Here is a 25680-nt window from a genome sequence, read left to right as displayed (position 1 = left end):
GTCGAATAGAAATCCCGAAAAAAGCAAAAGTCAGAAAGACTTGGCACTAGAGTATCGGAATCGGAATCTCACCCTAAAGTCTTTGTCGGTGAGCGAACTTAAAGGATATAAGGCAAATCTCCCGCACGGCCCGCACGTTCCGCGCGGACCTAGGATGAGGTTATCGGCAATCCTCCACGTTGTACCCGAGGACTGCAATCTATAAATCGATTATAGATGCATATAGAATTCTTCCAATTTTGAGCAAGCCTCACAGCATAATGGGCTCTAGGACCATGAAAGCCGTTCAGCTATCAAAAATATCTGATGGATCACCTCCAATATTTACATCGGTAGTAGTACCAATTCCCAATACGACTCCAGGCTATGCCCTCGTGCAAGTCCACTATTCATCGATTCAACCATCGGACAGAATGAACGTGAAAGGTTATTTTCCATACACAAGTTACCCCCGTATCCCGGGCCGGGACTATGCGGGGATTGTGGTCGAGGTCGGGGATGACTCTGACAAATCAAAATCCTGGATTGGGAAGAGCGTCTTTGGAACTAGCGGCTCGAGCCTGTCGTTTACTATGGACGGCACAAATGCCCAATACTTTTTGATTCCGCAAGATGCACTTGTCGAAAAGCCGGAATCTATGTCGCTGTTCCAGGCTTCAACTGTCGGTGTCTCGTTTACTACGGCTCTTCTTTGTCTCCAGCGTGCAAGCGTTGGTGAAAGTGATGTTGTCCTTGTGCTTGGTGCGAGTGGAGCTGTGGGTACTGCAGTTACGCAAATGGCCAGAGCTATAGGATGCAAAAAAGTCTTTACAGCTGCTCGACGCCCAGATTCCGATCCTGATGTTATCCTTGGCTCAGGTAGTCCTGCCAGTGTTCTTGGCGAAAGAATTCCCAGTCTTACAGGTGGAAGAGGAGTCGATGTTGTTATCGATACGGTGGGAGATCTGGACTTAATGTCGGCTGCAATGGAGCAGTTGGCTCAAGATGGGCGGTACACGTGGATATCAGCACCTAAAGGTGGTGCCTCTACTACGCTTACTTTTGATGTCCTACGCATATACCGCAAGGGACTATCGCTTTTTGGGTGTAACACGATAGCTCACAATATTCAAGATACAGCAACTCAGCTGCGATCCTTGATCAAGTGGATTGATGGAGGACAGCTACAGGCCCAGAATGAAGCGGACTTTAGGAAAGTGAAGTTGGACGATGTTATTGAAGACGGTTATGGAAAGCTCGGAAAAGTAGTTATTGAATTGCCACGGTAGTTTAGTGACCGAGGTAATGAACATCCATGCGCTAGTCCGATATCGATGGCGTATTTGTGCGATGTACGGGGCGAGAGATCACTAGAATCACAATTAGAATCACAATTAGCTGAGCCTTTCTTGGTGGATGAACGTCAGATGAGGGAGCATACCGAAGAGATTCTGTGAGAGATCAGTAAATTGTTCTGCACGATCGGACTATCAACTTCATCCGGTACGACGAATTGGTGGCAAGAATCTAGGTAACTGTGAGACCTATAAGGCTGGCAAGCTCGCTAGCCAGACCGTCGATTTCAACTTCAGTCGATTGGATATAAAAACTGTTATTATTCTTTTTGGAGTTCTACTATATTATGTGATTGGTTAATCTCCATTCAAGTATGAGGAAAGAATGGAGAGAATTATCTAGAGAACCTGCCGGGTTGACAGTTCTGACTGATCTATCTGATCAGAAAATCGGAAAAGATAATTCAATTAGTTATGGCCTATTATCTTACCAGATATCCTATCAGAACCCCTTCCACCTGCATATTGGAGAGTGAAAAACCACGAGAGGAGGAGTAGTAGGGGATGATTCGAGAGAAAGGGGAGGGGTAAAAAGGAAAATCAAGGTGACTGATTCTAGCTGATTGAAATAAAATGAGAAATAAAAGGAAATCACAGGTTTGCACTCGTCTTTTTTTATCGAGATGGACATTGACTACCCAGGACGAGCATCTGGAAAGTTACGTCTTTTTCTGGAAGAGTTTCGGAACCTGGCTCAATCCTGAAATGAAATTTTCACGTTTTATATGCTCATTTTGGAGAGTGATCTGTTTAGCGTATAGATACTAGTAATCTCCTTATGCTGCTCCTAGCTCTGATCCAATACTGCTGACCTTATTCCTCCAACAGTGAATGCGTTGCATAGCCAGCTCGATAAGTGCTTTGTTGGTTGGGACCGTCATGGCAAATAATGCGACTGATATTTCCACAATTGAGCAGTAGTATATTGGGACAACATCCCACGACACGTTATGGCCCTTATAGAGAACAACAACAAACGAAAGTCTCGCGGCGGCTGCAACACAAGCTCTATAAATAAATTAGTCTCGTTGGAACCTCGGAGGTTGATGAAAGCGGAACGAAGGCTTACATGAGTCCAGCTGCGGAAAGTAATATAAGAAATGTCAATCTCTTGGATAGAGGGAGTTGAAGGCGTAAAGTACTCTTTAGAGGGAGAACGGTGACCCATATATCGGTGATGAGAAAACAAACAGACACGTCGCACCAGAATACCAGAGTTGCATCGCAGCTAATTGATCCATTTAAAGAGGGCGTCCATAGCCTTCCAACGGGCTTGCACTGGAAGATCGAAGAGAATATGAAAGCGGTACTGATTAATGGGACCACGGTTATCGTGACCGCAGTCAGTATACGAAGATTCGGGAATATGCGGCGATAGAGGAAGGCAATCGAGAGTTTGATGAGTCCGCTTGATGATATGTACAGTACCTGGGCTGCTAGTCGTATCTTCAGGTGGGTATGTCAGTATAATTCAACATGGATTGAGGGGGTCTTGCAAGTACCTGTCCTATTTCATCATCATCAATGTAATTGCCTGACTCGGGTGAACCTATTCCATACGTCGCGCCTGTGGCTGTTTAGATGACGTTTCAAATATGCCCGAGGTTTTCAACTAACCCAGCGAAATTGTGATAACAAATCCCGTGGATGTGAATAGGGCTGCTAGTGCACACCAATCATCTTTCCCTGAATTCTTCAGTATAAAAAATCGCCCAATCAGCCTTATGATGACTGACGTTGTGGCGATAAACATCAATATAAATGTCACTATGATAAGGGTGACCCCTCGAGAACTGATTCTCTGGGAAGGTTCAGTGGTCTGGTTTGATAATTAAAGGGACAGGGCTTAATTACTTGAATATATTCCATTCAAACAAGTCTTCAAAGGGGGTAGGTTTCATGAAGTGGGTAGTAAGTCGCTAGAGCGAAGTCTGAATTTGTCTTAAACCAGTCAATAGTTATGATGAAGCTAGATTATCTTCTTTTAATTTACCATTTCCGGCCTCCTATGGCATCAGTATTATGGGTTCTCATGAGAAAGGAATTGTAGAGGCATGGGATGTGACTCGACGTAAACACGTTACACAAGCAGGAGGTTATGTAGCGTCAATTTCAACGTGAAAACTCTGTATTCAAGACATATATAAGTATCCGATATGACTGCAGGTGCGGCATGAAGTTGCTTGTGTTTTCCAAGGTTAGCTCAATAGTCATGACGCAACGATATTTGCAAATTGAACAGTACCGAGTTGTAGATAATTTTGGATAATCGCTTACGAAGGGGAATTTCCGACAGACCAATCAAATACAATGATCTGAGGTCTAGATCTGAGAAAATCAATAGGTCTTGTAGTTGAAAACTAAGGTCTGAAGTCCTATATAGTATGCATAAACCTTGAAACTGTTGAATGTAGATAGGTATCGTTTCATAAAGCCCATGGACCCTTACATCTCTAACTTTTGGAATGGTAGTCTGCCAGAGACAGACTGTGGTATATGCTCCCTTCTTCTTTAATAAAGACTCAAGAGTATACAATGTCATGCATCGGTGACTACCACTTTGCTGAGCAAAGCGAGCCCCGGAGGTAAAAATATATCTTAGAACCCTGGTAGAAAATATAATTAAAATAGACCATCTAGCTATGTAGTTTAAACTATTTAGTTTAAAGAGAACCTTTGCTAGGGGGACACGCTATAGTATCAGTTACATGGTGTACTCATTACTCCTCTCTTGCGTAGAAAAAGTTCATATTCAACCTCCAATCTACTCAGAAGGAGGAGTAGCGAGATTCTGTTGCAGCTCCTTTCTCTGCACAGCACCAAAGCGGAGGTTACCAACATCGAAAACCTGAACAAAAAAGTCAGCAAATGCAATACAAGGGGTCCGTGGGAAGAAAGTAATCTACTTACAGCGTAAATTCCCTTCAGGAAAGTGTCACCCAGGATATCCATGGTCATAGATCCACGGCTCTGAATTCCACCGTAGACATAGCCAGTCTTGGCCTCGGCATAGCTCAGATCCTCCTTCTGAACCACAAACTGCTTGCCGCCAACATCAAAGGATACAACAGGCAAGTTATCAGCAGTGGTGTCAGATGGGAAAATGTATCCCTGGCTGCTCTCGTCATAAGTCGCTCCCTCAATAGCATCGTAAATGGCCTTGCAGGTAGCGTCGTCAACAAGAGCAAGAGTAGTACCTGTATCGGCGATGGCGGTGTTTCCAGAACGGGTAATAGTCTTGCCATTTACCGTCGCGGAGGTTGATTCAAACTCCCAGAAGCCCTGGCTGTTGTCGACAGGTGTATAGTGGAATGAACCACCGGATGCTGTGACAGTAGCCTGGTCAATATAACCAAAAGTGTAGAATGATTCGCCCTTGTCGGGCTCATTGGAATCACGCCAGGAGCCCAGCTTGGCTGTGAACAGCTCTGCGGTTTTTGGGATATCGGTTTGAGTGATCATGTTCTCAACAGGTGTGGCCACTGCTGTTGGCTGTACAGTGTTGATGTTACCGAAGGCGAGACCCAGCAGTCCATCGCCAGCGCCGCTGGAAAATTGTGCTGACATCTTCTCGGCCAATTCGATGGCTTGGTTCTTGACAACTATACCACCAACATTGACATTGTCGGTGCCGACATTGCCAGATGCAGAAGAACCGTCTCCGTAGGAGATCTCCCATGTCGAGCCTGATTGCTCCTTGAAGGTGCTAGACTTACTCTTGTCAAAGACAGTGTGGCCACTGCTCGAGGACAAGGTAGAAGAGGGGAGTTCAGTCGACCAGACCTGTATACAATCTGTTAGCAAAGAATGAACGGAGCGAAGGAATACCATATTCATACCCAGAGATCGGCTGAGCCCGTGTCAAAGTCTAGCTTCAAGGTCTGTGCTGGAGTACCAATTCCAACCTCAACCAGATACTCGGAGTCATTCTGGATATCCTCCGCAGGAACCTCCCCTACCTCATTAGTATCGAGGTGCTTCTTATGGATCTTGCGTCGACGAAGAACACGGCCACCGACGGCCTGATCAGTATATGATCGACCAATCTGGTGCAGAGTGCTACCAACGAAGTAAGGGCCGGCTAGAGTTGGTTCAAAGCCATACTTTCGCATCAAATGCACATAGGACTTTGTACCTGACTTCTGGTATTGAGGGTTGGTAATGATCTTCAGCTTAGTTGTGGCGACAGACATGGTGGAGAGCTTGCGAGAGTGAGGAAATTTGGATCTGAGAAACTTCAGGATTGACATGGCTGAGGGCATATATAGTCGTGGGGTGGCGATTGAATTATACTAAATACAGGCATTGGTGCATTCCAGGTATTTATTTAGGTCATTTATGGTCAGTTGCTCTCTTTCACCAACTGTGTCACATTCATCATAAACAACTGCTCAAATGACTATATCTGGTTAGCGTGACCTATCTAGCAATATCGAACATCCACTAAGGGTCTGACGTGGTATCGGATCTGCAATGTGATTTCATTTTTCAGCTGCAGGGACTAGTCAACAGATAAGCCTTTCTAAGCGTTTTTCAAAATTACTTTCTCTATATGGGAATTCATTTGCCGAACGCCAGGAACTCGGAGGGCCAAGACTTAACTAAAGTAAACAAAAGTATTAATCAAATCTGTTATCCCTTATCTCTTTCGGCTCTTTCCTTTGGGCCCATTTGTAACGCTATTAGCTCGGGATGGCGTAGTTGAGTTTGCCTTGCTACCCTTGACATTTTTGACCTGTTTATTCTGAAATAAGTTAGCAAAAGTACTTTGATGTGACTTCAGATGATGAACTCACGGTGGCGCCATTTTTAGCCTTCTTCTTAGCAGGTGCCGCGTCATCATTCTCCTCATCTTCATCACGGTCTCGACCGCGGCCCTTACCCTCCCCATTGGTCTTGCCCTCGGGTTCAAACTCCTTAGCCACTGTATTCAGTAGAGTAGTGCATCGACGACCAATTTCAACAGGGGTCCGACTGAGGAAGAACCAATCAAAGCGGAATAGCGGGGAGTCCCGTACTTCATCCCTGATCTTTTCGTAAAGACCGTCACCTTCAACGCCATACTTGTCTAGCATCACTAGCAAGAATCGGTCTTCCTCTTCAGTGTAAACCTTCTTGTTGGTTGTAGACACGGTGTAGTTGATCTTGAGCTGCTGTAATGGCACACGGTACATTTCCAACTTCTTTCGAAGCATCTTGCGCTGGTGGCCCATCTTGCGGACCTTATCTTCACCTTGGTCGATCACCCGCAGGTACTTGGAGTAATCCTGGATCTCCGTGTATCGTTCCCAGAATACCTCGGCATACTCCTTGATCTCATCGGGCTCCTTGCTATCTACCTCGGTGGCAATGCCTACGTAGTCGGTGCGTCCGAACTTGGCTGATCCGTTGACGAATTGTTGGAAATCACGACGGTTCCAGAGGGAAAATCCCTCCTCGGACATACTAGCCTTCTCGGCCTTTTCTTCTTCAGTGAGAGGCTTGGCATCGTCTATTTCCTTTTGTTCAAGGTCCCGTTCAGCTTCGCGCTCACTGAGCTCATCCTCTGGACCTTCTGGCAATGGGACCTTGTAGCCAATCTCCTTGTGGAAGTATGCAGTCTCCTTTTCCTGCAACTCCTGTAGGCCGGGGGGAAAGAATTGCCAGTCATGAACTGTGATTTGTCGGGGCGCTCGCGGCGCCTTGGGTTTGGTATCTGCGGTTCGTCCACCGGTAGCCAGGGTGTCACGATAGTATGCGTCGATCGAATAGAAGTTGTCTTTGTTATCCTTGCGCTCTCGCTTGGGTGGATTGATCCAGGTCAGTCCAATATCTTTCTTGCGCTCAGTGAAATCCTTGCCGTTCCACTCGTATGCACTTTCGGAGCTGAACTTCTGCAAGTCATCGATGCCAAGCTTCTCGTACTTTTTGTTCAGCTCAGCCGTGCGCTCCTCTCCCTTTCGAAGAATAGCTTCAAAATCATTTTCAGTGATGTCATTCGCGCTTCTGCTACCTGCTTCTTTGCTTTTAAAAACGTTGGCGGCGCCATGCTGAATCATGCCGAGAAGATCGTCCTTCGAGGCGGCGGCCTTGGCTTGTTGCTGAGCGCGGCCTTGTTGGATAACAAGTTGATCCAGACGCAGTTTCTGAGCCGCACGCTCAAGCACCTTTTCTTCAATAGCATTCTCGGTCACAAATCGGAAAACTTTGACTTGTTTGGTTTGACCAATACGATGCGCACGATCCATGGCTTGGAGATCCGCCTGGGGGTTCCAATCGCTGTCAAAAAGCACCACAATATCAGCAGTGGTCAAATTGATACCGAGACCGCCGGCACGTGTAGTAAGAAGGAAAATGAACTTGTCCGATCCCGGCTTGTTGTAATTGTCAATGGCAGAGATACGATCCTCGTGAGCCGTAGTACCGTCAATCCGGCAGTAGTTGAATTCGCGGAACGCACAGTAGTCTTCAAGGATATCCAAGACACGACTCATCTGGGAGAAGATAAGAACGCGGCTGCCGTCCTCCTTCATGCGCTTCAAAAGCTTGTCCAAAATTGCCATTTTTCCGGAGTTGTAGATAATATGTTCATCGGTCGTGTACGGAGGGCCCGGTTCGGCTCCTTCGAAAAGGTAAGGGTGATTGCAACACTTGCGCAGTTGCATGACGATGTTCAGTAGGCGAGTTTTGGACTCCTTCTTGCCGGCCGCTCCGTTGACGGCATCAATATCCTTTTCCAGAATCTTTTGATACCAGTTCACTTGCATATCAGACATGGGCACGTAGAGGTTCATCTCTTGCTTGGGCAGAAGACTCTTTTCGACGTCACTCTTCACTCGTCGAAGCAAGAATGGCCGAAGGACACGATGAAGTTGCTGCACAACGGTATCCTGGTCGGAGCTCTGCGTAGAGAACCATTGGTCGAAAGCCTCTGAATCTCCAAAAACATCAGGCAGCAAGAAATTGAGTAGAGCCCAAAGCTCATGCAAATTGTTTTGCAAGGGAGTACCGGTGATGAGTAGTCGGTTGCGCGAGTTGAAGAGACGGATAATTTGCGAAAGTGAAGATTCCTCATTCTTAATACGGTGGGCTTCATCGATAATAATGTATTCCCAGGCAAGCTTCTTGAAGTGCGTTTTCTCGCGAAGAATCATTTCATAGCTGGTGATGCACACATCGAAATCCTCGTCGGCCAGGCGCTCGTTGATCAGGCGCTGGCGCTCTTCCTTGTCACCCTGAAGAACTAGGACATTGACCTCGGGCGTCCATTTGGCAAATTCTCGCTTCCAATTGTCCAACGTGGATTTAGGCACAGCAACCAGATGCGGGCCAGTGATGTCGCAGATGTGACGTAGATAACCCAGGAACGAGATTGTCTGCAAAGTCTTTCCTAGACCCATCTCGTCGGCCAAAATACCAGAGATACCATTCTCGTGCAAGGAAACGAGCCAGTTCAGACCTGCGACCTGATAGTCGCGGAGCTCACCATGGACAAAAGCGGGCGACTCCCGAAATATGGTTGTCGTCTCGCCACCCTGTTTCTCATCCTGTAGAAGCTCGGCATCTTCCTCCTGCTCGGTTCTGCGGGCGCGATCACTAGCGGCACCACCTGAGCGCGATGCTCCTTTGCGTGCCTTAGACTTGTCCGCATTCTGCCGATCGATCTCAGCGATGATCTCCTTAATCCGTGGGTTGGGGTTTGTTTCGATAAAATGGCGGAATAGATCAGTCAGACTGAGAAGGTAGCGGAAACGTCGAATCGAGTCGTCTTCCTGTGGAAGAGGCCAGTGGTCAGTGCCTACGGGTTAAAGAATGGTAAAAATTAGAGGGATGTAGATACCTTGGATTCGTCCAAGCGACTTTGCTTCTTTCCAAGAAGACTTTTTCTCAACTGAGTAGCCTCTGCTCTGCGTCGGCGTCCATCAGCTGCTGCCAGGTCGCCTGCGACACTGCTCTCGGTGGTATCCTAGGTGGATTGTCAGCCTATATATAGACTAATAGACTTAGACAAATCGTTACCGTGTATTCAGGGGTGTCTTGGTGGCTCTGCATCGAGATCAAATAGTCAGTTCAAAGGCCTTTGTAAATAGGGAATTTATTCAGTTGTGCAGGTTGCAAGATATCTCAAGCCCAAACAAAACGACGACTTACAGGCGCGTCGACTGGAACCAATGGGATAGAGTCATCATTTGCGTCAGTCATAGGTGTGTCCACTTGGGATGGTGAATCGGTTGGTGCTCTTGCCATTTTGGAGCTCTTTGCGCAAAAGCGCACTTAAAGTAGGTCAAACACGTCTCTGTAACTATTAACGTGAATTTTGCGATTGAAACCACTGATTGGAGAGGTTGGTAGTTGAGGAACAATTGAGGTTCTAGGGTTAATCACGGGAAAAAAAGCCGGGAGGTGGAAACGGAAGTAATAGTTAGCTCAACGCGCGACAAAGATAGCAAATGGGCATGAGCGCGCGGTGGGAACTGCACGTTATCATTGGCTATATATGTTAGTCATCAACATGAGTCAGCATTATCCGAGCGGCATTTCGGGCCTTTTATTCCCCGCAGTGGGGGTCACGTTACCCGGTCAGCGGAAATCTGCAGAGGGGGAACAGCACAAGTCCATGCCTTCAACATCACTTTGGCATCACATCCTAATATATAGACTCGGGGACAAAATTGGTCTTTCAGTCACTTCGCACGCTCACCTGATAACTATCCTATAAAGCGGGTCTATATATATTGATAAACGAACAGGCTCTGCTTTTCCTTACTCGTGTTGTCACAGCCTAGTCCCAAAACGCTGAGACCACATCCCCACTACCACACCCTCTACAACTCTAACAATTCTCACAACTGCTCACTGTTGGTTTTATCATCATGGAATCCATGCGGTCACTGAACACCGGCCTGCCGAGCTCCCCGAGGCGGCCACAGCCATCGGAACAACTCCTTCAATCCTTTAAAGCTGCTGCTTTGTCAGTCACCCAACTCTACAAGACTGCAGCCCTGGACCAGGACAAGTCAAAGCAAGCTGGATACCAGGAGGCTTTAGAGGACCTGTTGAAATTCCTCGATGACGAGAATCTCGGCGTCGGTGATGGCGAGGGATGGCGAATTCGACAATGGGCTACCGAGAGGTACGACGGAAACTCATCCCTGAGCAGTGATGAAGATGTGGAAATAGAAAAGAGAGAGCACAGCTCGAGCCCACGAGGTGGCCATAAAGAAGCCTCGCAGAAAGAAACATCGCAGGCACCGCCTTCGTACCTCTCTCGCCAACCACCCACCTCGATTCCGGCCACAGCCCCTCGATCAGAAACATTGACCCCTGCCGAACAACCCCAAGAGATCACAGTCCCAACCTCGACTATGTTCACCTTTTCCGCTGGTCCGACTTTCCCTCAACGACAAGATCTGGATATGGACATGCAAGGGTCCGAAAACCCACCCTCAGCTACGCAAGACGGTGCACCAGTTAGTGTCTCCTTCACACCCCGTATTTCTCGTCACAGTCGCGGCCGACAAAACACCCGTGCTTCATCGCGGGAGTCCCCAGCTGCTCTCGGGTCGAAGCGCAAGTTCAACGTCACAGATTTTTTTGACTTTTCGGGGACAGATAAAGGACTAGATCCGTTCGGAGGTGGCAAACGTGGACGGTTCACTTAGAGCATAACAACAATGGCTCTACGAAGTTGACGAATGGATGAACACGGATGTATTATTCCGACTGTCGCGCAGCTGAAAAAGCCCTGGGGTGACCTTTTCTACTCTTATCTTTTTCGGGTGCATACGTGGGTGGAGATTGGTTGCATAATATGGTTTACCTATTGCATTTATTGGGCTGGAATTTCTTTTATCTGGGTTTTCTTCGGAAAGCATTTAGAGGACTTGGGATTGGTAACGATACCCGGTGCGGCAGCTTCCATTGACTAGCATATCGATATCAAGTATGCTATTCATACTTTTTTTGTCCTTCATTTTTCTCCTATCGTACAGTTGTATGAGTGGTATATTCCCGATTCGTCGATATCAGTTGAATGCACGCCAAACACCCACGCAGATCAAGCTCGCCGAAATGGTAGCGATTCCCAGCTGGCGTGAAGCCATCTTGTATTTCGTAGCGCTTTGCATAATGATCTTCTCTTGTTTCCGAAGGTTGTTCATGCCGCTGTAGTAGCTGTAGATACCGAGACCGACGAATGCCGCAGATCCTATGCCAGTCAATACTTCCTCATTTTAACAGTCCAAATAATATGTAATTGAAATCGTACCAGTGACCCTGCAGGCTGTGCAGTCTTCATATTTCTCCTCCGTAAGGACCTGTTTTGGATCCTTGGGCTGGATTTCTAATTGAGGAGTCATGATGAGTGTGGAAGGAGTAGATACTGCTTCAAATGTTGGAAAGGAGATAATAAGAGAAACCTTGAACAGACTGAATCAATAATCGACTCCGTCAAGCATCACCTCACACGGTAATTCATGCGGCCGAAAGATAATCAAGGCGGCGTTCGGCGGCAGAATACACAGCTTCACATGGATCGAGCTTATTAAACACCTCAACGACCCAGCATCAAATAACAGCAAAAATGAGCGGCGAGATAGATGCCGTCTACATATACGACGAGCATAAGTCAGTCAACTGGTCTCCAGATCTCTGAATCCCTGCTAACCTCCTGTAGCGCCCCTCTCGTCGAGCATGTATACAGAGCCCGCCCGCCATCGGCCGCCGCCATATTACCCCTCTACCTCGCGCATGCTGCCCCGCGTCCCTCATTACTGTACATTCCTGGCACGAATCCACCGGTGACAGTGTTCTCGATAATTCAGTCGAATCTTCTATTTCTGGCGATTAGCGAGGTGGACACTGAGCCCCTTCTGGTACTGGAGTTCTTGCATCGCGTAGTCGATGTGCTCGAGGATTTCGTCGGGGCTCCTTTACTCTCTATCAAAATCCAGTCTAACTATGAGGTCGTGGCGCAATTGCTACATGAGATGTGCGATGGCGGGTTGGTGTGCAATACCGAGCCGAATGCTTTACAGGAAGTTGTCGAGGTGCCGGGGTGGATGGGGAAGCTTCTTGGAGGAATCAGCATACCGGGGTAAGATCAAGATCAGCATATGCAGCTTGTGTTTTAATATTTGTACCTGACATCTATACATTTCTAGTACATCTACACCAACCCAAGGATCGAGTAATCCTCTGAAACAATCGCTGGCTGCAGCTAGCGTAGCTCAGGGCCCCGCGATTCCCTGGCGACGGCCCGCAGTACGACACACCTCAAACGAGCTATATGTCGACATTATCGAATCACTCTCAGTCACCATGGCGCCATCGGGGCGGTTGCTATCGGCACTGGTTTCCGGAACTATCGCATTTACAGCAAAAATATCAGGCGTGCCAGATCTTATGATGTCTCTTTCAGCACCTGGAGGTCAGCAGTCACTTGCTAAGAAGATCGAACTGCCAGTCTTCCACCCCTGTGTCCGACTCGCTCGTTGGCGAGAACGGCCCGGCGATCTCAGCTTTGTTCCTCCGGACGGCCGGTTCATTCTGGCCGGGTACGAGGTCGATTTGCTCCCCGTCGACCCAAACGCTGACGAAGCACCCAGCCACATGGAGAAACTGTTTCTCCCAGCCATAGTGGACATTCGAAAGTCATTAGGGTCAAGTGGGTCCGAGTTCGAGGTCCGCTTGACTCTTAACACGAGATTCCCGGGCTATAATCCGTCGTCACGCCCGGCTACTACGCGCAATGGTTCAGGCAGCTCGACACCTTCCTTCCTAGGCGGCAATAGCAGCTCTGCCGGGCCCATATTGGAGGAGGTTGTCGTCAGTGTGCCCATTTCCAAGTCTGTGCGACATATCACAGATATGCAGGCCAGTCGCGGTGACGCGCAGTACTCACCCAGTAGCGGGCTGCTTGAATGGCGAGTCCCAACGGGTCGTGATGCCGGAACAACATCTGGTACTGCAACGCTGCGCTGTACAGTTGCAGGCTACCCGTCTGCAGACGACGAAATCGATAGTAACGAGGACGCTGATGAGGATGCGAACGCAAACCTACTACAAGGCTACTACGAGGCTCCAACGTCATACAATGATCCGGCTGCACCAACAAGCAGGAAGACAAGATCTTCGGACCCGAACAAGAAAAAGAAAAAGAAAAAGAAGTCCACCAAGAAATCGAAACCTGTCATCGATGAAGCCGGTGACGGCTTAGAACTACCGAAACCTTCTACCCCTTCTCCCAACCACTCTAAACCTCACACTCCAACTCCAGCCGAATCACACCGTTCTCATCCTCACTCTCATTCTCAACTTTTACCTCCCTCTCAACTTCCTGCATTTTTCTCTCCATCCTCTGCGTCAAAACCTGCGCGCAGGACAAAGGCTCAGATAAATGCTTCTCTCATGCCGAACTCGGCTTCTGTCTCCTTCTCTGTGCGCGGGTGGCTTCCATCTGGTATTAAAGTAGAAAGCTTGAATATCGAGCAGCGTCGCAGTCGTGGACTGGGCGAGAGTGTGAAGCCTTATAAAGGAGTTAAGTATCTATGTGTGAGTAAGCGCGGCGTAGAAAGACGCTGCTGATCCAATACTGAAAAGGATGTCTTTTATTTTCGGGAAAATCAAGTTTTGAAGCGGAGCATGAATAATGATAGTTACTGCATACATAGAAATTTGAATATCTTCAACGATACCTACATTAGATTATAACCATGTTGTCATAGAAAGTAAACCATGCCAGATTGATGGCCTCAGGTATTTTTCAAATACTACAGCAAGTAGACGCTCATATTTCAATTTTGATTCCCTTTCCCATTCCGATTCCCATTCTTCCTGTAGCTGTCTCACCAGAACTTGGTGCCGCCACGCTCGAGGTATTTGATGACGTAGTAGTAGACTGTAAGATTGTATGAGCAGCGGTTCAGAGGAGAATGGTAGCTGAGCAGTTGAAACAAGGACGCCTCTGAATTATGATTAAACGCTTAGGCTGCCTCTTCATAGCTGAAGCGTAAGAAGAAAGTGTAGGTTATGAAAAGCCAAAGATGAAGTATGTTGAATGCCAATTGAACGATGAAAAGGGGTATAGAAGTTGAAAAGGGATCAGGTGTTTCCAGTTATTCGTCATGATCATGATTAAGACCGAAACCAAGCCGAAGGGGCAATAGAGCTTGGATACTATTTATCTTCTCCTTCTTCTGATGGAAGTGAACAATGAGAAGATGAAAGGAAAGAAGTCAAAGACTTCAAACACCAGCGCAATAGATGGAATGAAGATGTGGGAAAGACAAAAGAGCTTGGTTCACTTACTAACTGCAATAGTTGCATATCGGACAGCCCCTTTAGTAGCTGATCCACCTCCAAGTGTCAAAAACCACTTGAGCCAGCCGCATACAATCTTTTTTCCGGTGCGGTCAAAGTCTGGGTAGGTCGCAGTAGCGATCTGAAGAGATGTTAACTTAGCTCCTAAGTAATACCTGGAGTGGAAGGTGAACATACTTTAAACGGCTTCACCTTTGCAGCGTAGGGAGGGTAACGGATCCCGAGAATGGCCTCGATCCAGCCGGGGCTAGTGGTAATAGTACGGCGATGCACCCAAACATCGAAGCTGGCACGACCGCGGTATGAGCCGGTACCACTTTCTCCGACCCCACCGAATGACAAGGTGGGAATATGCAGAGAGGCGTCGTTGACGGCAACACCGCCAGATCGGGTATTGGCGATAACTAAATCAAGTCAGAGTGTGGCTGGATCAAGGGTGGTGGGGAGAGCATACTTTTCTCAACTTCGGCCTTGTTGCCGAAGGGGTAGACGCCGAGAGGTGTGCTTTGCACATTATTAGCCAGTCTAATTGCTTCATCTGTGCTGTCCACGGGAATGATGGTAAGGAAGGGACCGAAGGTCTCTGCCTCGCACAATGAGTCCTCGGTTGAGTCGAGCAAGACAAGGGTGGGCTCTATGTAGAGCTCCTCCTCGTCTAATTCACCACCCATCAAGATCTTGCCCTTAGAGTTGTCAAGTACGGACTTGAGACGTTGAAACTGTCTCTTATTGATAATACGTGAGTAGTCGGGTGATGCCTTGGCACCGTTGGGATAGAACTCGTCGTAGGCCTTCTTGAACTCCTCGATCACCTGAGGAAGGACCTCCCTGTCCACAAGGTGATAGTTCTGAGATGTGCAGATCTGGCCTGCGTTCAAAGTCTTACCCCAGAGCATGCGGCGAGCCACCAATCTCGGGTTCGCGCTCTTGGTCACAATGGCCGGGTTCATACCACCCAACTCGAGCACGACCGGGGTCAAGTTCTCCGCGGCAGTCTTGGCGATAATGCGACCGACAGCGTGACTGCCAGTGAAGAAGATCTTGTCCCATTTCTGGGCCAGCAAAAGCTGGGTCTCATCAATGCTACCTTGGATGACCTGGTAACAGGAGGGGTCAAGGGCAGTCTCAAAAAGCTTTTGCATAATAGCGGCGCAGTGCGATGAGTTTTCACTAGGCTTTATAATGACTGTATTACCAGCGGCGATAGCGCCAATGGCCGGACCCAAAGTGAGCTGGAATGGGAAGTTGAAAGAGCTTTTATCAGATATTAGCTTTACTCTTGTAATCAGGCCAAACAACATACCCAATAACTAAACAGCAACCAAAGGGATCCTTTCTAATCTTAGGATTCATTAATTTGTAGGTAATTTCAATATCTTCAGCTGATTCATCCTTGGCCCATTTCTTGAGGTTGCGAATGATGAAAACGAGGTCATTGAGCACCCATCCGCTCTCTCCGGTGATAATTTCAAACAATGGCCTGTTCAAGTCGAGTCGGCAAGCCTCGGCAATCTCCTGCTCATTGTCTTTGATGCTATTAAGATGTCAGTTTAGTCTAGCTTTCTAGTGCAGGGTAGGGTAGCACTCACGCCCAGTAAAGCTTGCGAAGCTGCACGAGACGGAACTCGATGTCGCGAGTCTTATTCTCGAAGAAAGTATTCTTTATGATAGAGACGCGATCAGGAATGGCCTCCAATGGAGTATATTTGAGCTCTGGAACAATAACACCCATTGTTGCGTGTTGCGGGGAGAAATTGAAAATGAATCAAGATGAAAAAGAGAGAAGGGGTTCATATTTGAAAATTACTTAATATTCGGGGTAAGAACACTTCCTTCCTGGCTTGACTTTAGTTCCGCCTCCTCCACTCTCGACTTGATTTTTGGTCTTGTTCCTCCTCTTCTTTTCTTCTTTACTCTTCTTTATTCCTCTTTATTCCTCTTTTTTTCTCTTGCTCGGTTTCAGCCCTTCAGCCCCGGTATTCTTAATAATTCACGTCAAATTAACCTTCAATCTAAATCCGATCTGCTTCAATACTCTAGAATCCTTCCATTCCTTCCCGTGAATATTTTCTCCGTAATCCACGTCCAACCCGACTTAGTTGTCGCAAATCTCCTTTTACAACTTTTCCTCCGGGCGCTAAGTCTTCTTTGGGGGGACTCGGACTCTGAGCCGAAAGGGAACGTTGTGAATTCTTTTATTGCTTACATCGAGAACGCCGGGAATCAAGTCAAAACGATATCCAAAAGCACGCCGCACAAAGTGACAACTACAAAGTAGGAGCTCACTGATTCTCTCAGCTCTCTCTACCCCGGAGATACTAATAATCAGTTTCTCAAGTCTCCCACTCACTTGAACTGATCCTCGGTCACTCCCTTTCCCATGGCCGCGGTACTGCTGACTCCACCAGAAACCATCTTAAGGAGATTGTCAACGTAGTTGGCACCACTCCATTTCTGATGAGTGACCACGTCGACTCCCTGAGCCATTTCAGGTTCCTGAACTAGGTCGCCATATGCACGCATGCCGATCTCCGAAAACGACTTGGAGAACTGGTGCGATATCAGCGCTGTCGTGTGCAGACCCGCCAACGTGATGAATTGCCAGCAGTATCCTAGTTCGCCCAGTCGCTTTATATACGTCTCTTGCTCGTCGCGCGGCATGGCTTTCTTCCAGTTGAATGAGGGCGAAAGATTATAGGCCAGTCTAGACAATTATCGGTCAGTTGTCGGATTTGTGCGGAGTGGGGAAGAGTCTAAAAAGGGGGTCCAGCCCGTTCGGAGGTGGAGACAGGGGGGAGACACTTACTTCTGCTCTGGCCATGCTGCGTGTACTCCGTCCGCGAACTCCTTGGCTTGTTTGTAATCTGGAAGCTTGCTCTCCATCCAGATGAGATCTGCGAATGGTGCAAATGCGACGGCACGGTTGACGGCGCATTGAGTCCCGCCCTGGTAGCGGTAGAAACCCTCCCTGGTGCGAGGAGCGTCCCAGTTCCAGTAGATATCAGCGCCGGTGAGGCTCTTGGCTATTTCCCGAGCTTCACTGTTACTCTTTCCCTTTACGGCCTTTAGGTACTGTTCGGCCAGATCCTGCTTGTTGCCGCCACTGGCATTTATGGCGTCGATGACGGCGTCGTGGAACAGCTTAAGGCCAGCTTGAGCCGTCCATTGATCTTCAATGGCTTGTAGCTCGGCGCCGTTCTTGCCCGACTGCTCGGCCTTGAACATGAGATCGTTCAAGGGCTGGATGTCAGGGTTTGTGGAGCCAATTATAAAGCTGTGATCGCGGTGGTCAATGGTCGAGGTAATGAGAGTGGCGGCTTCAGAGTCGGTACGGGCAATTGCCAAGAGATCGGAGCCTGTATCTTATTAGATATGGGTTGCGGTTGAGAGTCTATTGTACCTACCCATGATGTCGGCCTGAGCCCGGATAGCAACGAGACGGTTGATGTGCTCGCTGATTGGCACGAGCACTTTACCAGCCATATGTCCGCACTTCTTGGTACCAGGAGCCTGGTCTTCGATGTGAATACCAGCTGCACCGCGCTCAACAAAGAGCTTGGTGAGCTTCATGACGGCTGTCAAGCCACCGTGACCGGTATCGGCATCGGCAATGATAGGTCGTAGGTAGTCGATATTGGCCACTTTCGAGCGCTGATCCTTGGGGGTAGTAATGCGCTCCTCGCGCTGTTTCCGGTCATGAAAGAGCTGTGCCATAAAGAGTTGGTTGACTTTCTTTGGCACAGTGTCCTACGAGATCCTGTTTAGCGATGATCACTCAGTAACGCAAGATTAAACGTACCATAGGATAATCTGCCAGATCGGGAGAGGGCTCATCTGTTGACGAGGCTGTAGACGAGCTCTGCCAACCAGAAATGTAGATAGTGTCGAGGAACTGGCACATTTGGGTGATCATAGTTGGTTCTAGACAGCCATAGGTGTAGCTAGCTTGCTTATTCTGTTGAAGAGATGTGAGCATCGATCTCAAGTATACGGAAAGCAGACTCACATTCCAGTTTCCTTCCAAGATCTTCCAGAGCTTCTTAGCCTGGACATTAGATGGATATTCAATCGTCAGATTGCCACGTTTGGCTACAATCTGCTCAGCAGTAAAGGGCCTCTTGGTGAACCTCCAGCGTGAGTCCTTCCACCAATTTTGGACAGCTTGGACGTCCTCGGCATACTGCCGATCTTCATCTTCATGCAAACCCATGATGTTGATTTGTTAAGGCAAATTGTTTAGAAAAGTGACTTATTTTATCCGAACACAGCTCAGATATGTAATAATTTAGGCAAGAAAGAAGAGATGAAAAGAGATTTGAAGTAAAATAAACTGGCTAACTATCACATGGGGAGTACTTAACTACTTAACTCACAGTCGGTAAACTCTCGGCTGAGCGGGACCGTATAAGAGTCAGAATAATATTACCTAGGTTTTCAACGTTTATGAGTGAACCGGATATAGTTTCGGTACTGAGGATCCAGACTTGTAGATCCTCGGCCTAATGGACCAACTTTGAAGAGGTTGTATTCCAATTTTCACGTACGTTAAGAGATCATTATGGTAGTATATCGCTGAACAGTATTGTAGTATTCTATCTCTTTGACGTTATTTCTCTACACGGGCAAATCTATGCATATTGATGGAAGTAGAAATTGAGCACGCGAATAGATCGGATCAATGACGTCGAAACACATGCATCTAAACGTGACGATACACGGTAATTTTCACATGAGATGCTTATTACAACCAACCAATTCTGGAAGTATCAATTTGGATCTTAATTGTTTGCACAGATTCATAGTTCATAATCGCAATTGATTATCTACTTCTCTATCTTATTCCCTATTTCCCGTCCAAAAATAAGGAGTAAAGTCAAGATTTCAACTCGGATGTGTATCTGAGTCATCAATACAACCCGTCATGCCCCGGTATTCAGTAGTTTCTCCACATGCAAAGATCCGTTCTTCATCTGTAAGACACACTAGATATCAACATATCAATGGGAAATCGTTCATTCCCTTTACACCTGCGTACATAGAAACACCTATCTACCCAACTATGACTATCAATATGACTATCATCTTAAATAAAGTAACCCCTCACCTGAGACACGAATTCAGACCGGAACAAGATGACTGAAGATTCATTACTTGTACACCAATGACAGCCGACCCATTTTTGGACCTCGGCTTCTATACACACATCAAGACTACAGAATACATAGTATGAGGTCGACAAATGGTCTTCATACTTCCAGATTACATCATAATGATAATTATGAGAACCTTCGGGTAAATCAGGAAAACCAGGTTCCGCATCATAATTAAACCATCGCTAATAGATCTACGAGGTAAGATTCGGGATGCTAGAGCCTCTTTCTTCATTGACGGTGTTGCCGGCCCGGATTATTTTCGCTGGTTCTCGCCTTTCAATGCGGAGATTTGATTTTGCGAGGGTTTCAGTGTTTGTTTTGGAGTTGTAGTGTTTTGCATAATTAATTGTAATCCGAATTACACGAAATGAATGAATAGATACACCATATACATTCGTTTTTGAGGGGAGTGGAGTTGAAGCCGTTTTCCAAGATGAAATATCTGTTTTATAGAGCGTCTTACTCAAGTCAAGACGGTCAAAGGCAGCCCAGCTCTATACATTTTAACGCACCTGGTTTTGTCCCCATTCATCCCTTAAAAGAAAAGAGAAAAAACCCCCTTCAGTTAGCATTCTGAGATATAATAGCTTTATGGTATGTGTCGTAAGGCGTTATAGTTCCCAGCGAGCGTCGCATGTGCCCATTGAGAATCTCCAAACCATAGACGTAACTGGCATTGACCCACCCGAAGCTGGAAAAGATAGTCAGTATTTAATCAAAGCCCTTGGACGTTATTGAACTCACCCTTCTCGTGGTGCGCCCTTGAAATCAGTGCCTTGGTTTCCATACTCGGCATCGACTCGGTGCGGATCGATTGGTCGTGTCACATCATACTTCTCCACGACTACACCGTTGAAGTCGACGAACGCCTTTGTAATCATGTACAACCACTTATACGCGAGTCGTTCGGCTTCTTCCTCATATCCGTACCGCATGAATGCAGTCCAGGCCAACATCTGCTGTGGTGCCCAGCCGTAAGGGTAGTCCCATTGTCGGTTAGGTCGGTCCAAGCCTACCGGGCCGCGAGACTCTTCTGTTCCAGAGACCAGGCCACCAAATGCTTCAAATCGAGGCAGTGCTTTCTCTACCATCTGAGCAGCCTGTGCAGGTGAAGCAAGACCAGCCCACATCGCCCAGAATGTGGTAGCAGATTCGTATCCCGTACGCTCCTTCTTGACGGTGTCGTAGTCAAAGTACATGCCTTTCTCCGCGTCCCAGAGGAACTGGTCCATTCGCTGCTTGCGCTTGCGGGCCCGGCGGTCCCAGACTGCAGATGATTCAGACTCAATGTTTCTCGTCGCAGCAGTGCGGAACTCGACGGGGATCTGCAGCTTATCCTTGAAGTAGATGCGGATGATGCGAGCAATGTCCACCTCGTACTTATACAACAGCGAGTTCAGGTCAACCGTAGCCAGGTTGGCGCAGACTCGCTCCAAACGATAGCTGGTGTCGTGGCCGGACTCACGCACGGCACGGTCGTGAAGGAAGTATTCATCCAGCTCGGGTTCGCTGATTTCGCGGTTATTGTAGGCCCGGACAAAATCTTCAAAGCTCATGTCATGCTTCTTTGCATATGGCTCAATAAGATGGGTGAAGTGAGTTGCCTCGGTCTCTGGCGGCACACCCCAGCCCTCGGGGCGATACCGTGAGAGGCCGGAGACCGGGTCGTAGCGCGGCTCAGCAACCCATACACTGTGGTACTCTTTGATGGCAGCAAGAACCGCATTGCGGAGGAACTCTAGCGCACCGGGTTCATTCTTGATTCGCTCGAACACGCGCAAGGCCATGTCGGTAAGGAAAGGGGGTTGCGAGCGTGTGAGGTAATAGGAGCGATTGGCGTTCAGGATCTTCCCGTAATGCTTAATGCAGAAACAGAAGTTGATCACCATGCCCTTGGCGAGGTCAACACGATCACTGGCGAGCAGTCCCAGGGACTCCATGTAACTATCCCAACCGTATAGCTCGTTGAATCGACCCCCCGGCACCACAAATGGAACGCCGGTAAGGTCTGCATTCTCGTCTGCCTCGTCTGTGAAGTTTTCCATAGCCAGAGCCAGCAATCCTGGCTTTTCGTTCAGCTTAATGACATATTCAGGAGTTATGTCTACGTCCAACAATTGCACATCCAAACGCAACTCCGGACGCTCCTTAGCAATTCTTGTATAATACTCAAATTGTGCAGGAGCGCCCGGTGGGATGTAAATTCTAGGTCGCGGGTCATCCGTCCAGTCCTTGGGGTCCTTGCCCGCCACTTCAATATTGGAGCCATCAATACGTCGAGTGAGTGCTTTCCAGAAGGAGTTCTTAATCAAACGGGACAGTCGCGCCACCGGGTTCTCGTTCAGGCGGGCTTCATCAAGTATAATGTGTTTCCGACCGTAGTCTTTGGCAATGGTAAGTTCCTGGAGAAGATTGGAGAGCATATAAGTTCCACGGACATCAACACGGTTGAATCCTGACGATCCAGCCGTTCCGACCGAAAGCACCTATTGATTTAAGTCAGCCGCCATCATCAGAGACCCCAGCCTGGCCAACTTACCTTCGGTCCCAGATCCTCGATTGTGATCTGCATGTTACTATCAGTGTCTTCCTGCTTGAGAAGTGTCTCTAGTGTATCGTCCACTTCGATGAGGAATTTGCGAGGCTGTCCATACGACTCATCTATACAACTGGTCAGACTCAAAGGCTCAGACTTCCGTACCAATAGAAACGTACCATGACTACCTCGTCGCGAAGGTGGAATAGTACCGAGAAACTCATGGATACTATCCTTGCTATAGTCCTTCAAGCTCTAACCCCACCATTTGAGTTAGCTGGAGTCCAGTCTGCGGGGTAAAACGCACAGTCAGACCTACTTACCGCCGAGAAAGCACGTCTGCGGTCACGGATTCTTGCAATGGAGTCATCCTTCCCATAATAGATATCTGGGTGAGAGAAGGGGTCGGATGGACCCAGCTGTTGGTTTTTTGGCGAGCTCATATTCAGTCGCAGAAAGGAAGTGTCACAAAGGAAGTGGCACAAAGAAAGTATTGAGTAACGTAGGGGAGTGCCTGTTCAGTTTCCACACCGACTTTTGCTCCTGTGGCAGTGGAAATCTCACACAGTAAGGGTATGTGCGACGAATGGTGAGATGAGTTGAGGGGTTGATAATGAGCTCAAGGTGAGATAAATGATAATTCCAATTCCAATTCCAAATAAATCGGAACGAAACGGTGGGAGATATGGGAGTGGTTGAAATAAGATTTATCAGAATAGAAGAGAGGAAGAGAAGAGTAAGAAGTAGAAGAGAAGCTGTTGGAAGTGGATTTGGATAATGACGTTCAATCGATGATGTCGCCCGCTCCACAATTTAAATCGCCTCCGATAAAGGATATTCAATTGAAAGAAATAGAGGCCACAATTGACGTGGGTTCTTGTTTCTTTTTGTTTTATATTTCAAATTTCAAATACGAGGCTGGCCTGAAAAAAGCAAGTTGACTTAACCCTAAGCCATTTTTATATTTTTTTCAGACTGTCAGATGATTAGGGCTGCAGTACTTTTTACGGATTATTTATTCCAGACAGCGTGGACGTGGACGTCAACCTGGACGTGGACCGGACTGGACTGGACCTTTCTCCGACATGTAATAAGTAAGGGGTTGATTCCATGATAAATCTGTCATCTGATGACTCGTCTAATTATAATTGTCATCGCGTGACTTGATGCTTAGAGCTTTGCGGCAACGGCGCTACCCCCATCCACAGTGATAGTTGCACCATTCACATAGGCACCAGCTCGACTGCTCAGGAATAAGCAAGTACCAGCCACATCCTGGGGTGTTCCAATTCGGCCAAGTGGAATTCCAGCCTTGATTGTCTCGCCAAATGACTTGAGCGTAGCAGCCATCATCTTACTCTCAAAGGGACCGCATGCGATGGTATTGGAACTGGGAAAAGATAAAATGTCAGTATTATTATTGAGAAGTTGGATATGGACTTCATACGTAATATTTCTTTGGCCCAAGTGATTGGCCAGCACTCGGCTTAGGTGATGCAGACCGGCTTTGCTGGCACTGTAGGCATAGTTCTCAAGTGCCGGGACAGTAAGGCCATTAATGCTACCAATGTTGATGACTCGGGCTGGGTTATTCAAAGAAGATGCCTTCTCTAGAAGAGGAGTCACCAGCTGGGTTAGATCAAAAACACGTTGTAGGTTGAGGGTGAGGACTCGAGTCCAGGCCTCGGTGGGATATTCGCCGTAGGAAGCACCCCAATTAGAGCCGGAGTTGTTGACCAAGACATGGAGCTCTGCATATACCAGTGAGCCGTTTTTCTCATCCGAAATTGATGCTAAACTGACTGCTCTCTCGCTTTCCCAATTCCTCGGCCAGCTTCTTTACATCGTCGTGCTTGTAGAAATCGGCCGGGATGGCATATGCCTTGCCCTTGCCAAGTGCATTGAGCTCTTTAGCCGCCTGCTCACATGCCTTGCTATCGCGTGACGATATATAGACAGTGGCGAAGTTCGTTACATAGCCCTCAGAGATCATGCGACCGACTCCCTTAGCTCCGCCTGTAACCAGAACCACTTTGCCCTGAGTGTTATTAGCAGAGTAACGGCGTCAATTTAAGAATACCAACCTTCACATTGAAAAGACTTTCTGAATCCATCTTGCAATCTGATATCTCCAGACTTGAGCTTCCAGATGGTTACATGACTGCTTTTTGAGCTCCCCAGCTTGGTCCCCTCATTGTTACATACCCGAGCCGAGGTTCGGTGAAATACTTTTTCCGGTTCCACAATATCAGGTATGGAAGCTAGGGCAGCGCAGGGTTTCGCGGGGCGCGTTTTGACCCTACTCTAAACAATTGAGTCGATCCTTTTTTTTCAGATTATTTTATAACTTCCGATCTCTCAAACCACAATCCTCAATACATTTAAGCTTGTTCCAGTATGGATGAGCTCTTGGCAAAACAACGCAAGGAGCAAAAAGATCTGCAAGGCCGGATCACCCAGAAGAAAAAGTCCGCATCTAAAAAAACCCGCAAAGGAGTGAACGATGAGTGTGAGCGGATGCAGAGGGAGCTCAACGAGCAGCACCAGGCGGAAACGTCAGCTCTAAATGGCGATGACCCTGTCAACGGCATTGAAGATCTCAGCTTAGAAGACAATACCAAAGAATCGAACGAGAACGAAAGCAAACCTCACCAAGCCGCAGAACCCACCCCTCTATCAAGCTCAGAAGAATTATCTGCCCGAACCAAGAAACCAAACCGTCAAAAAGTCCGTCTGGCCCGCCGTGCGGCCGAACAAGCTGCGGCATCTGCAGCCGCCGCCGAAGAGGCCGCAAACCAAACTGATCACAGAGGCAACGAGCGAGAGGTCATGGAGGTGGTTTTCAAAAAGCTAGGGTTGAAAGAAGTGGAAGTGACACCGGATGGACACTGTCTATACTCGTCTGTTGCCAAGCAGCTGGATGAATCTGGACTTGGCTTGCGGCCGGACCCAAGCCGAATTGTTCTCCAGCCGACGACACAATCGCGCATTGATACCGTTGCGTCGCCGCAGCATGACGGGTACAGGGCTATTCGGGCTGTAACGGCTGATTTTATCATACAGAACAAGGACGATTTTGAAGCGTTTATGGAGGAGCCGTTGGATGAATACACGCGCAAGATCAAGCTTACTGCTGAGTGGGGAGGTCAACTTGAGCTACAGGCCATTGCGAGGGCTTATGGTGTGGACATCAATGTTGTGCAAGGTGATGGGCGAATGGAGAAGATCGAGTGTGGTGATATGGATACCTTTGAAGAGGAGGAAAAACGCAGACGCATTATCTGGCTAGCATACTACCGCCACTCCTACGGACTTGGCGAGCATTACAACGCACTTCTGAAGTCTTAATCTATAATCC

At 47.7% G+C, this 25680-nt stretch overlaps 11 protein-coding genes across 11 annotated transcripts; 4 read left to right on the top strand and 7 right to left on the bottom strand.

Moving 5' to 3' along the window:
* Positions 1–260: 260 nt before the first annotated feature.
* N7495_003651 (quinone oxidoreductase family protein) lies at positions 261–1268 on the top strand (the record flags this gene model as incomplete). The annotated part of the gene is made up of 1 exon (XM_057206302.1): positions 261–1268. One exon carries the CDS (start codon positions 261–263, stop codon positions 1266–1268), a length of 1008 nt encoding a protein of 335 aa, XP_057063982.1.
* A 2830-nt stretch (positions 1269–4098) lies between these two features.
* On the bottom strand, positions 4099–5527 carry N7495_003650 (pepsin-like aspartic protease; the record flags this gene model as incomplete). Its single annotated transcript, XM_057206301.1, has 3 exons — positions 4099–4182; positions 4245–5117; positions 5174–5527. The coding sequence occupies 3 exons, from the start codon at positions 5525–5527 to the stop codon at positions 4099–4101; spliced, it is 1311 nt and encodes a 436-aa protein (XP_057063981.1).
* Positions 5528–5973: 446 nt separating this feature from the next.
* N7495_003649 (uncharacterized protein) lies at positions 5974–9560 on the bottom strand (the record flags this gene model as incomplete). The annotated part of the gene is made up of 5 exons (XM_057206300.1): positions 5974–6078; positions 6131–9085; positions 9154–9279; positions 9333–9359; positions 9465–9560. 5 exons carry the CDS (start codon positions 9558–9560, stop codon positions 5974–5976), a joined length of 3309 nt encoding a protein of 1102 aa, XP_057063980.1.
* Positions 9561–10186: 626 nt separating this feature from the next.
* On the top strand, positions 10187–10975 carry N7495_003648 (uncharacterized protein; the record flags this gene model as incomplete). The annotated part of the gene is made up of 1 exon (XM_057206299.1): positions 10187–10975. One exon carries the CDS (start codon positions 10187–10189, stop codon positions 10973–10975), a length of 789 nt encoding a protein of 262 aa, XP_057063979.1.
* A 363-nt stretch (positions 10976–11338) lies between these two features.
* Positions 11339–11671, bottom strand: N7495_003647 (uncharacterized protein; the record flags this gene model as incomplete). The annotated part of the gene is made up of 2 exons (XM_057206298.1): positions 11339–11520; positions 11581–11671. 2 exons carry the CDS (start codon positions 11669–11671, stop codon positions 11339–11341), a joined length of 273 nt encoding a protein of 90 aa, XP_057063978.1.
* Positions 11672–11895: 224 nt separating this feature from the next.
* On the top strand, positions 11896–13898 carry N7495_003646 (putative AP-3 adaptor complex subunit mu; the record flags this gene model as incomplete). Its single annotated transcript, XM_057206297.1, has 3 exons — positions 11896–11939; positions 11989–12408; positions 12476–13898. 3 exons carry the CDS (start codon positions 11896–11898, stop codon positions 13896–13898), a joined length of 1887 nt encoding a protein of 628 aa, XP_057063977.1.
* A 260-nt stretch (positions 13899–14158) lies between these two features.
* N7495_003645 (hexadecenal dehydrogenase) lies at positions 14159–16365 on the bottom strand (the record flags this gene model as incomplete). The annotated part of the gene is made up of 6 exons (XM_057206296.1): positions 14159–14211; positions 14622–14754; positions 14811–15037; positions 15088–15887; positions 15937–16167; positions 16223–16365. The coding sequence occupies 6 exons, from the start codon at positions 16363–16365 to the stop codon at positions 14159–14161; spliced, it is 1587 nt and encodes a 528-aa protein (XP_057063976.1).
* A 614-nt stretch (positions 16366–16979) lies between these two features.
* N7495_003644 (isocitrate lyase 1) lies at positions 16980–18843 on the bottom strand (the record flags this gene model as incomplete). The annotated part of the gene is made up of 5 exons (XM_057206295.1): positions 16980–17337; positions 17440–17989; positions 18038–18380; positions 18433–18588; positions 18640–18843. 5 exons carry the CDS (start codon positions 18841–18843, stop codon positions 16980–16982), a joined length of 1611 nt encoding a protein of 536 aa, XP_057063975.1.
* Positions 18844–20347: 1504 nt separating this feature from the next.
* N7495_003643 (alpha,alpha-trehalase) lies at positions 20348–22765 on the bottom strand (the record flags this gene model as incomplete). Its single annotated transcript, XM_057206294.1, has 5 exons — positions 20348–20477; positions 20531–22272; positions 22326–22447; positions 22502–22577; positions 22646–22765. The coding sequence occupies 5 exons, from the start codon at positions 22763–22765 to the stop codon at positions 20348–20350; spliced, it is 2190 nt and encodes a 729-aa protein (XP_057063974.1).
* Positions 22766–23492: 727 nt separating this feature from the next.
* N7495_003642 (short chain dehydrogenase/reductase family) lies at positions 23493–24436 on the bottom strand (the record flags this gene model as incomplete). Its single annotated transcript, XM_057206293.1, has 4 exons — positions 23493–23712; positions 23770–24073; positions 24126–24360; positions 24407–24436. The coding sequence occupies 4 exons, from the start codon at positions 24434–24436 to the stop codon at positions 23493–23495; spliced, it is 789 nt and encodes a 262-aa protein (XP_057063973.1).
* A 283-nt stretch (positions 24437–24719) lies between these two features.
* N7495_003641 (deubiquitinase OTU2) lies at positions 24720–25670 on the top strand (the record flags this gene model as incomplete). Its single annotated transcript, XM_057206292.1, has 1 exon — positions 24720–25670. One exon carries the CDS (start codon positions 24720–24722, stop codon positions 25668–25670), a length of 951 nt encoding a protein of 316 aa, XP_057063972.1.
* Between the last annotated feature and the right edge of the window lie 10 nt (positions 25671–25680).

The sequence above is a fragment of the Penicillium taxi genome, assembly GCF_028828555.1.
Source record: "Penicillium taxi strain IBT 34144 chromosome Unknown utg000003l_segment0_segment0, whole genome shotgun sequence".
In the NCBI taxonomy this organism is placed as follows: Eukaryota; Fungi; Ascomycota; class Eurotiomycetes; order Eurotiales; family Aspergillaceae; genus Penicillium; species Penicillium taxi.
This window is presented reverse-complemented; position numbering and strand designations above follow the sequence as displayed.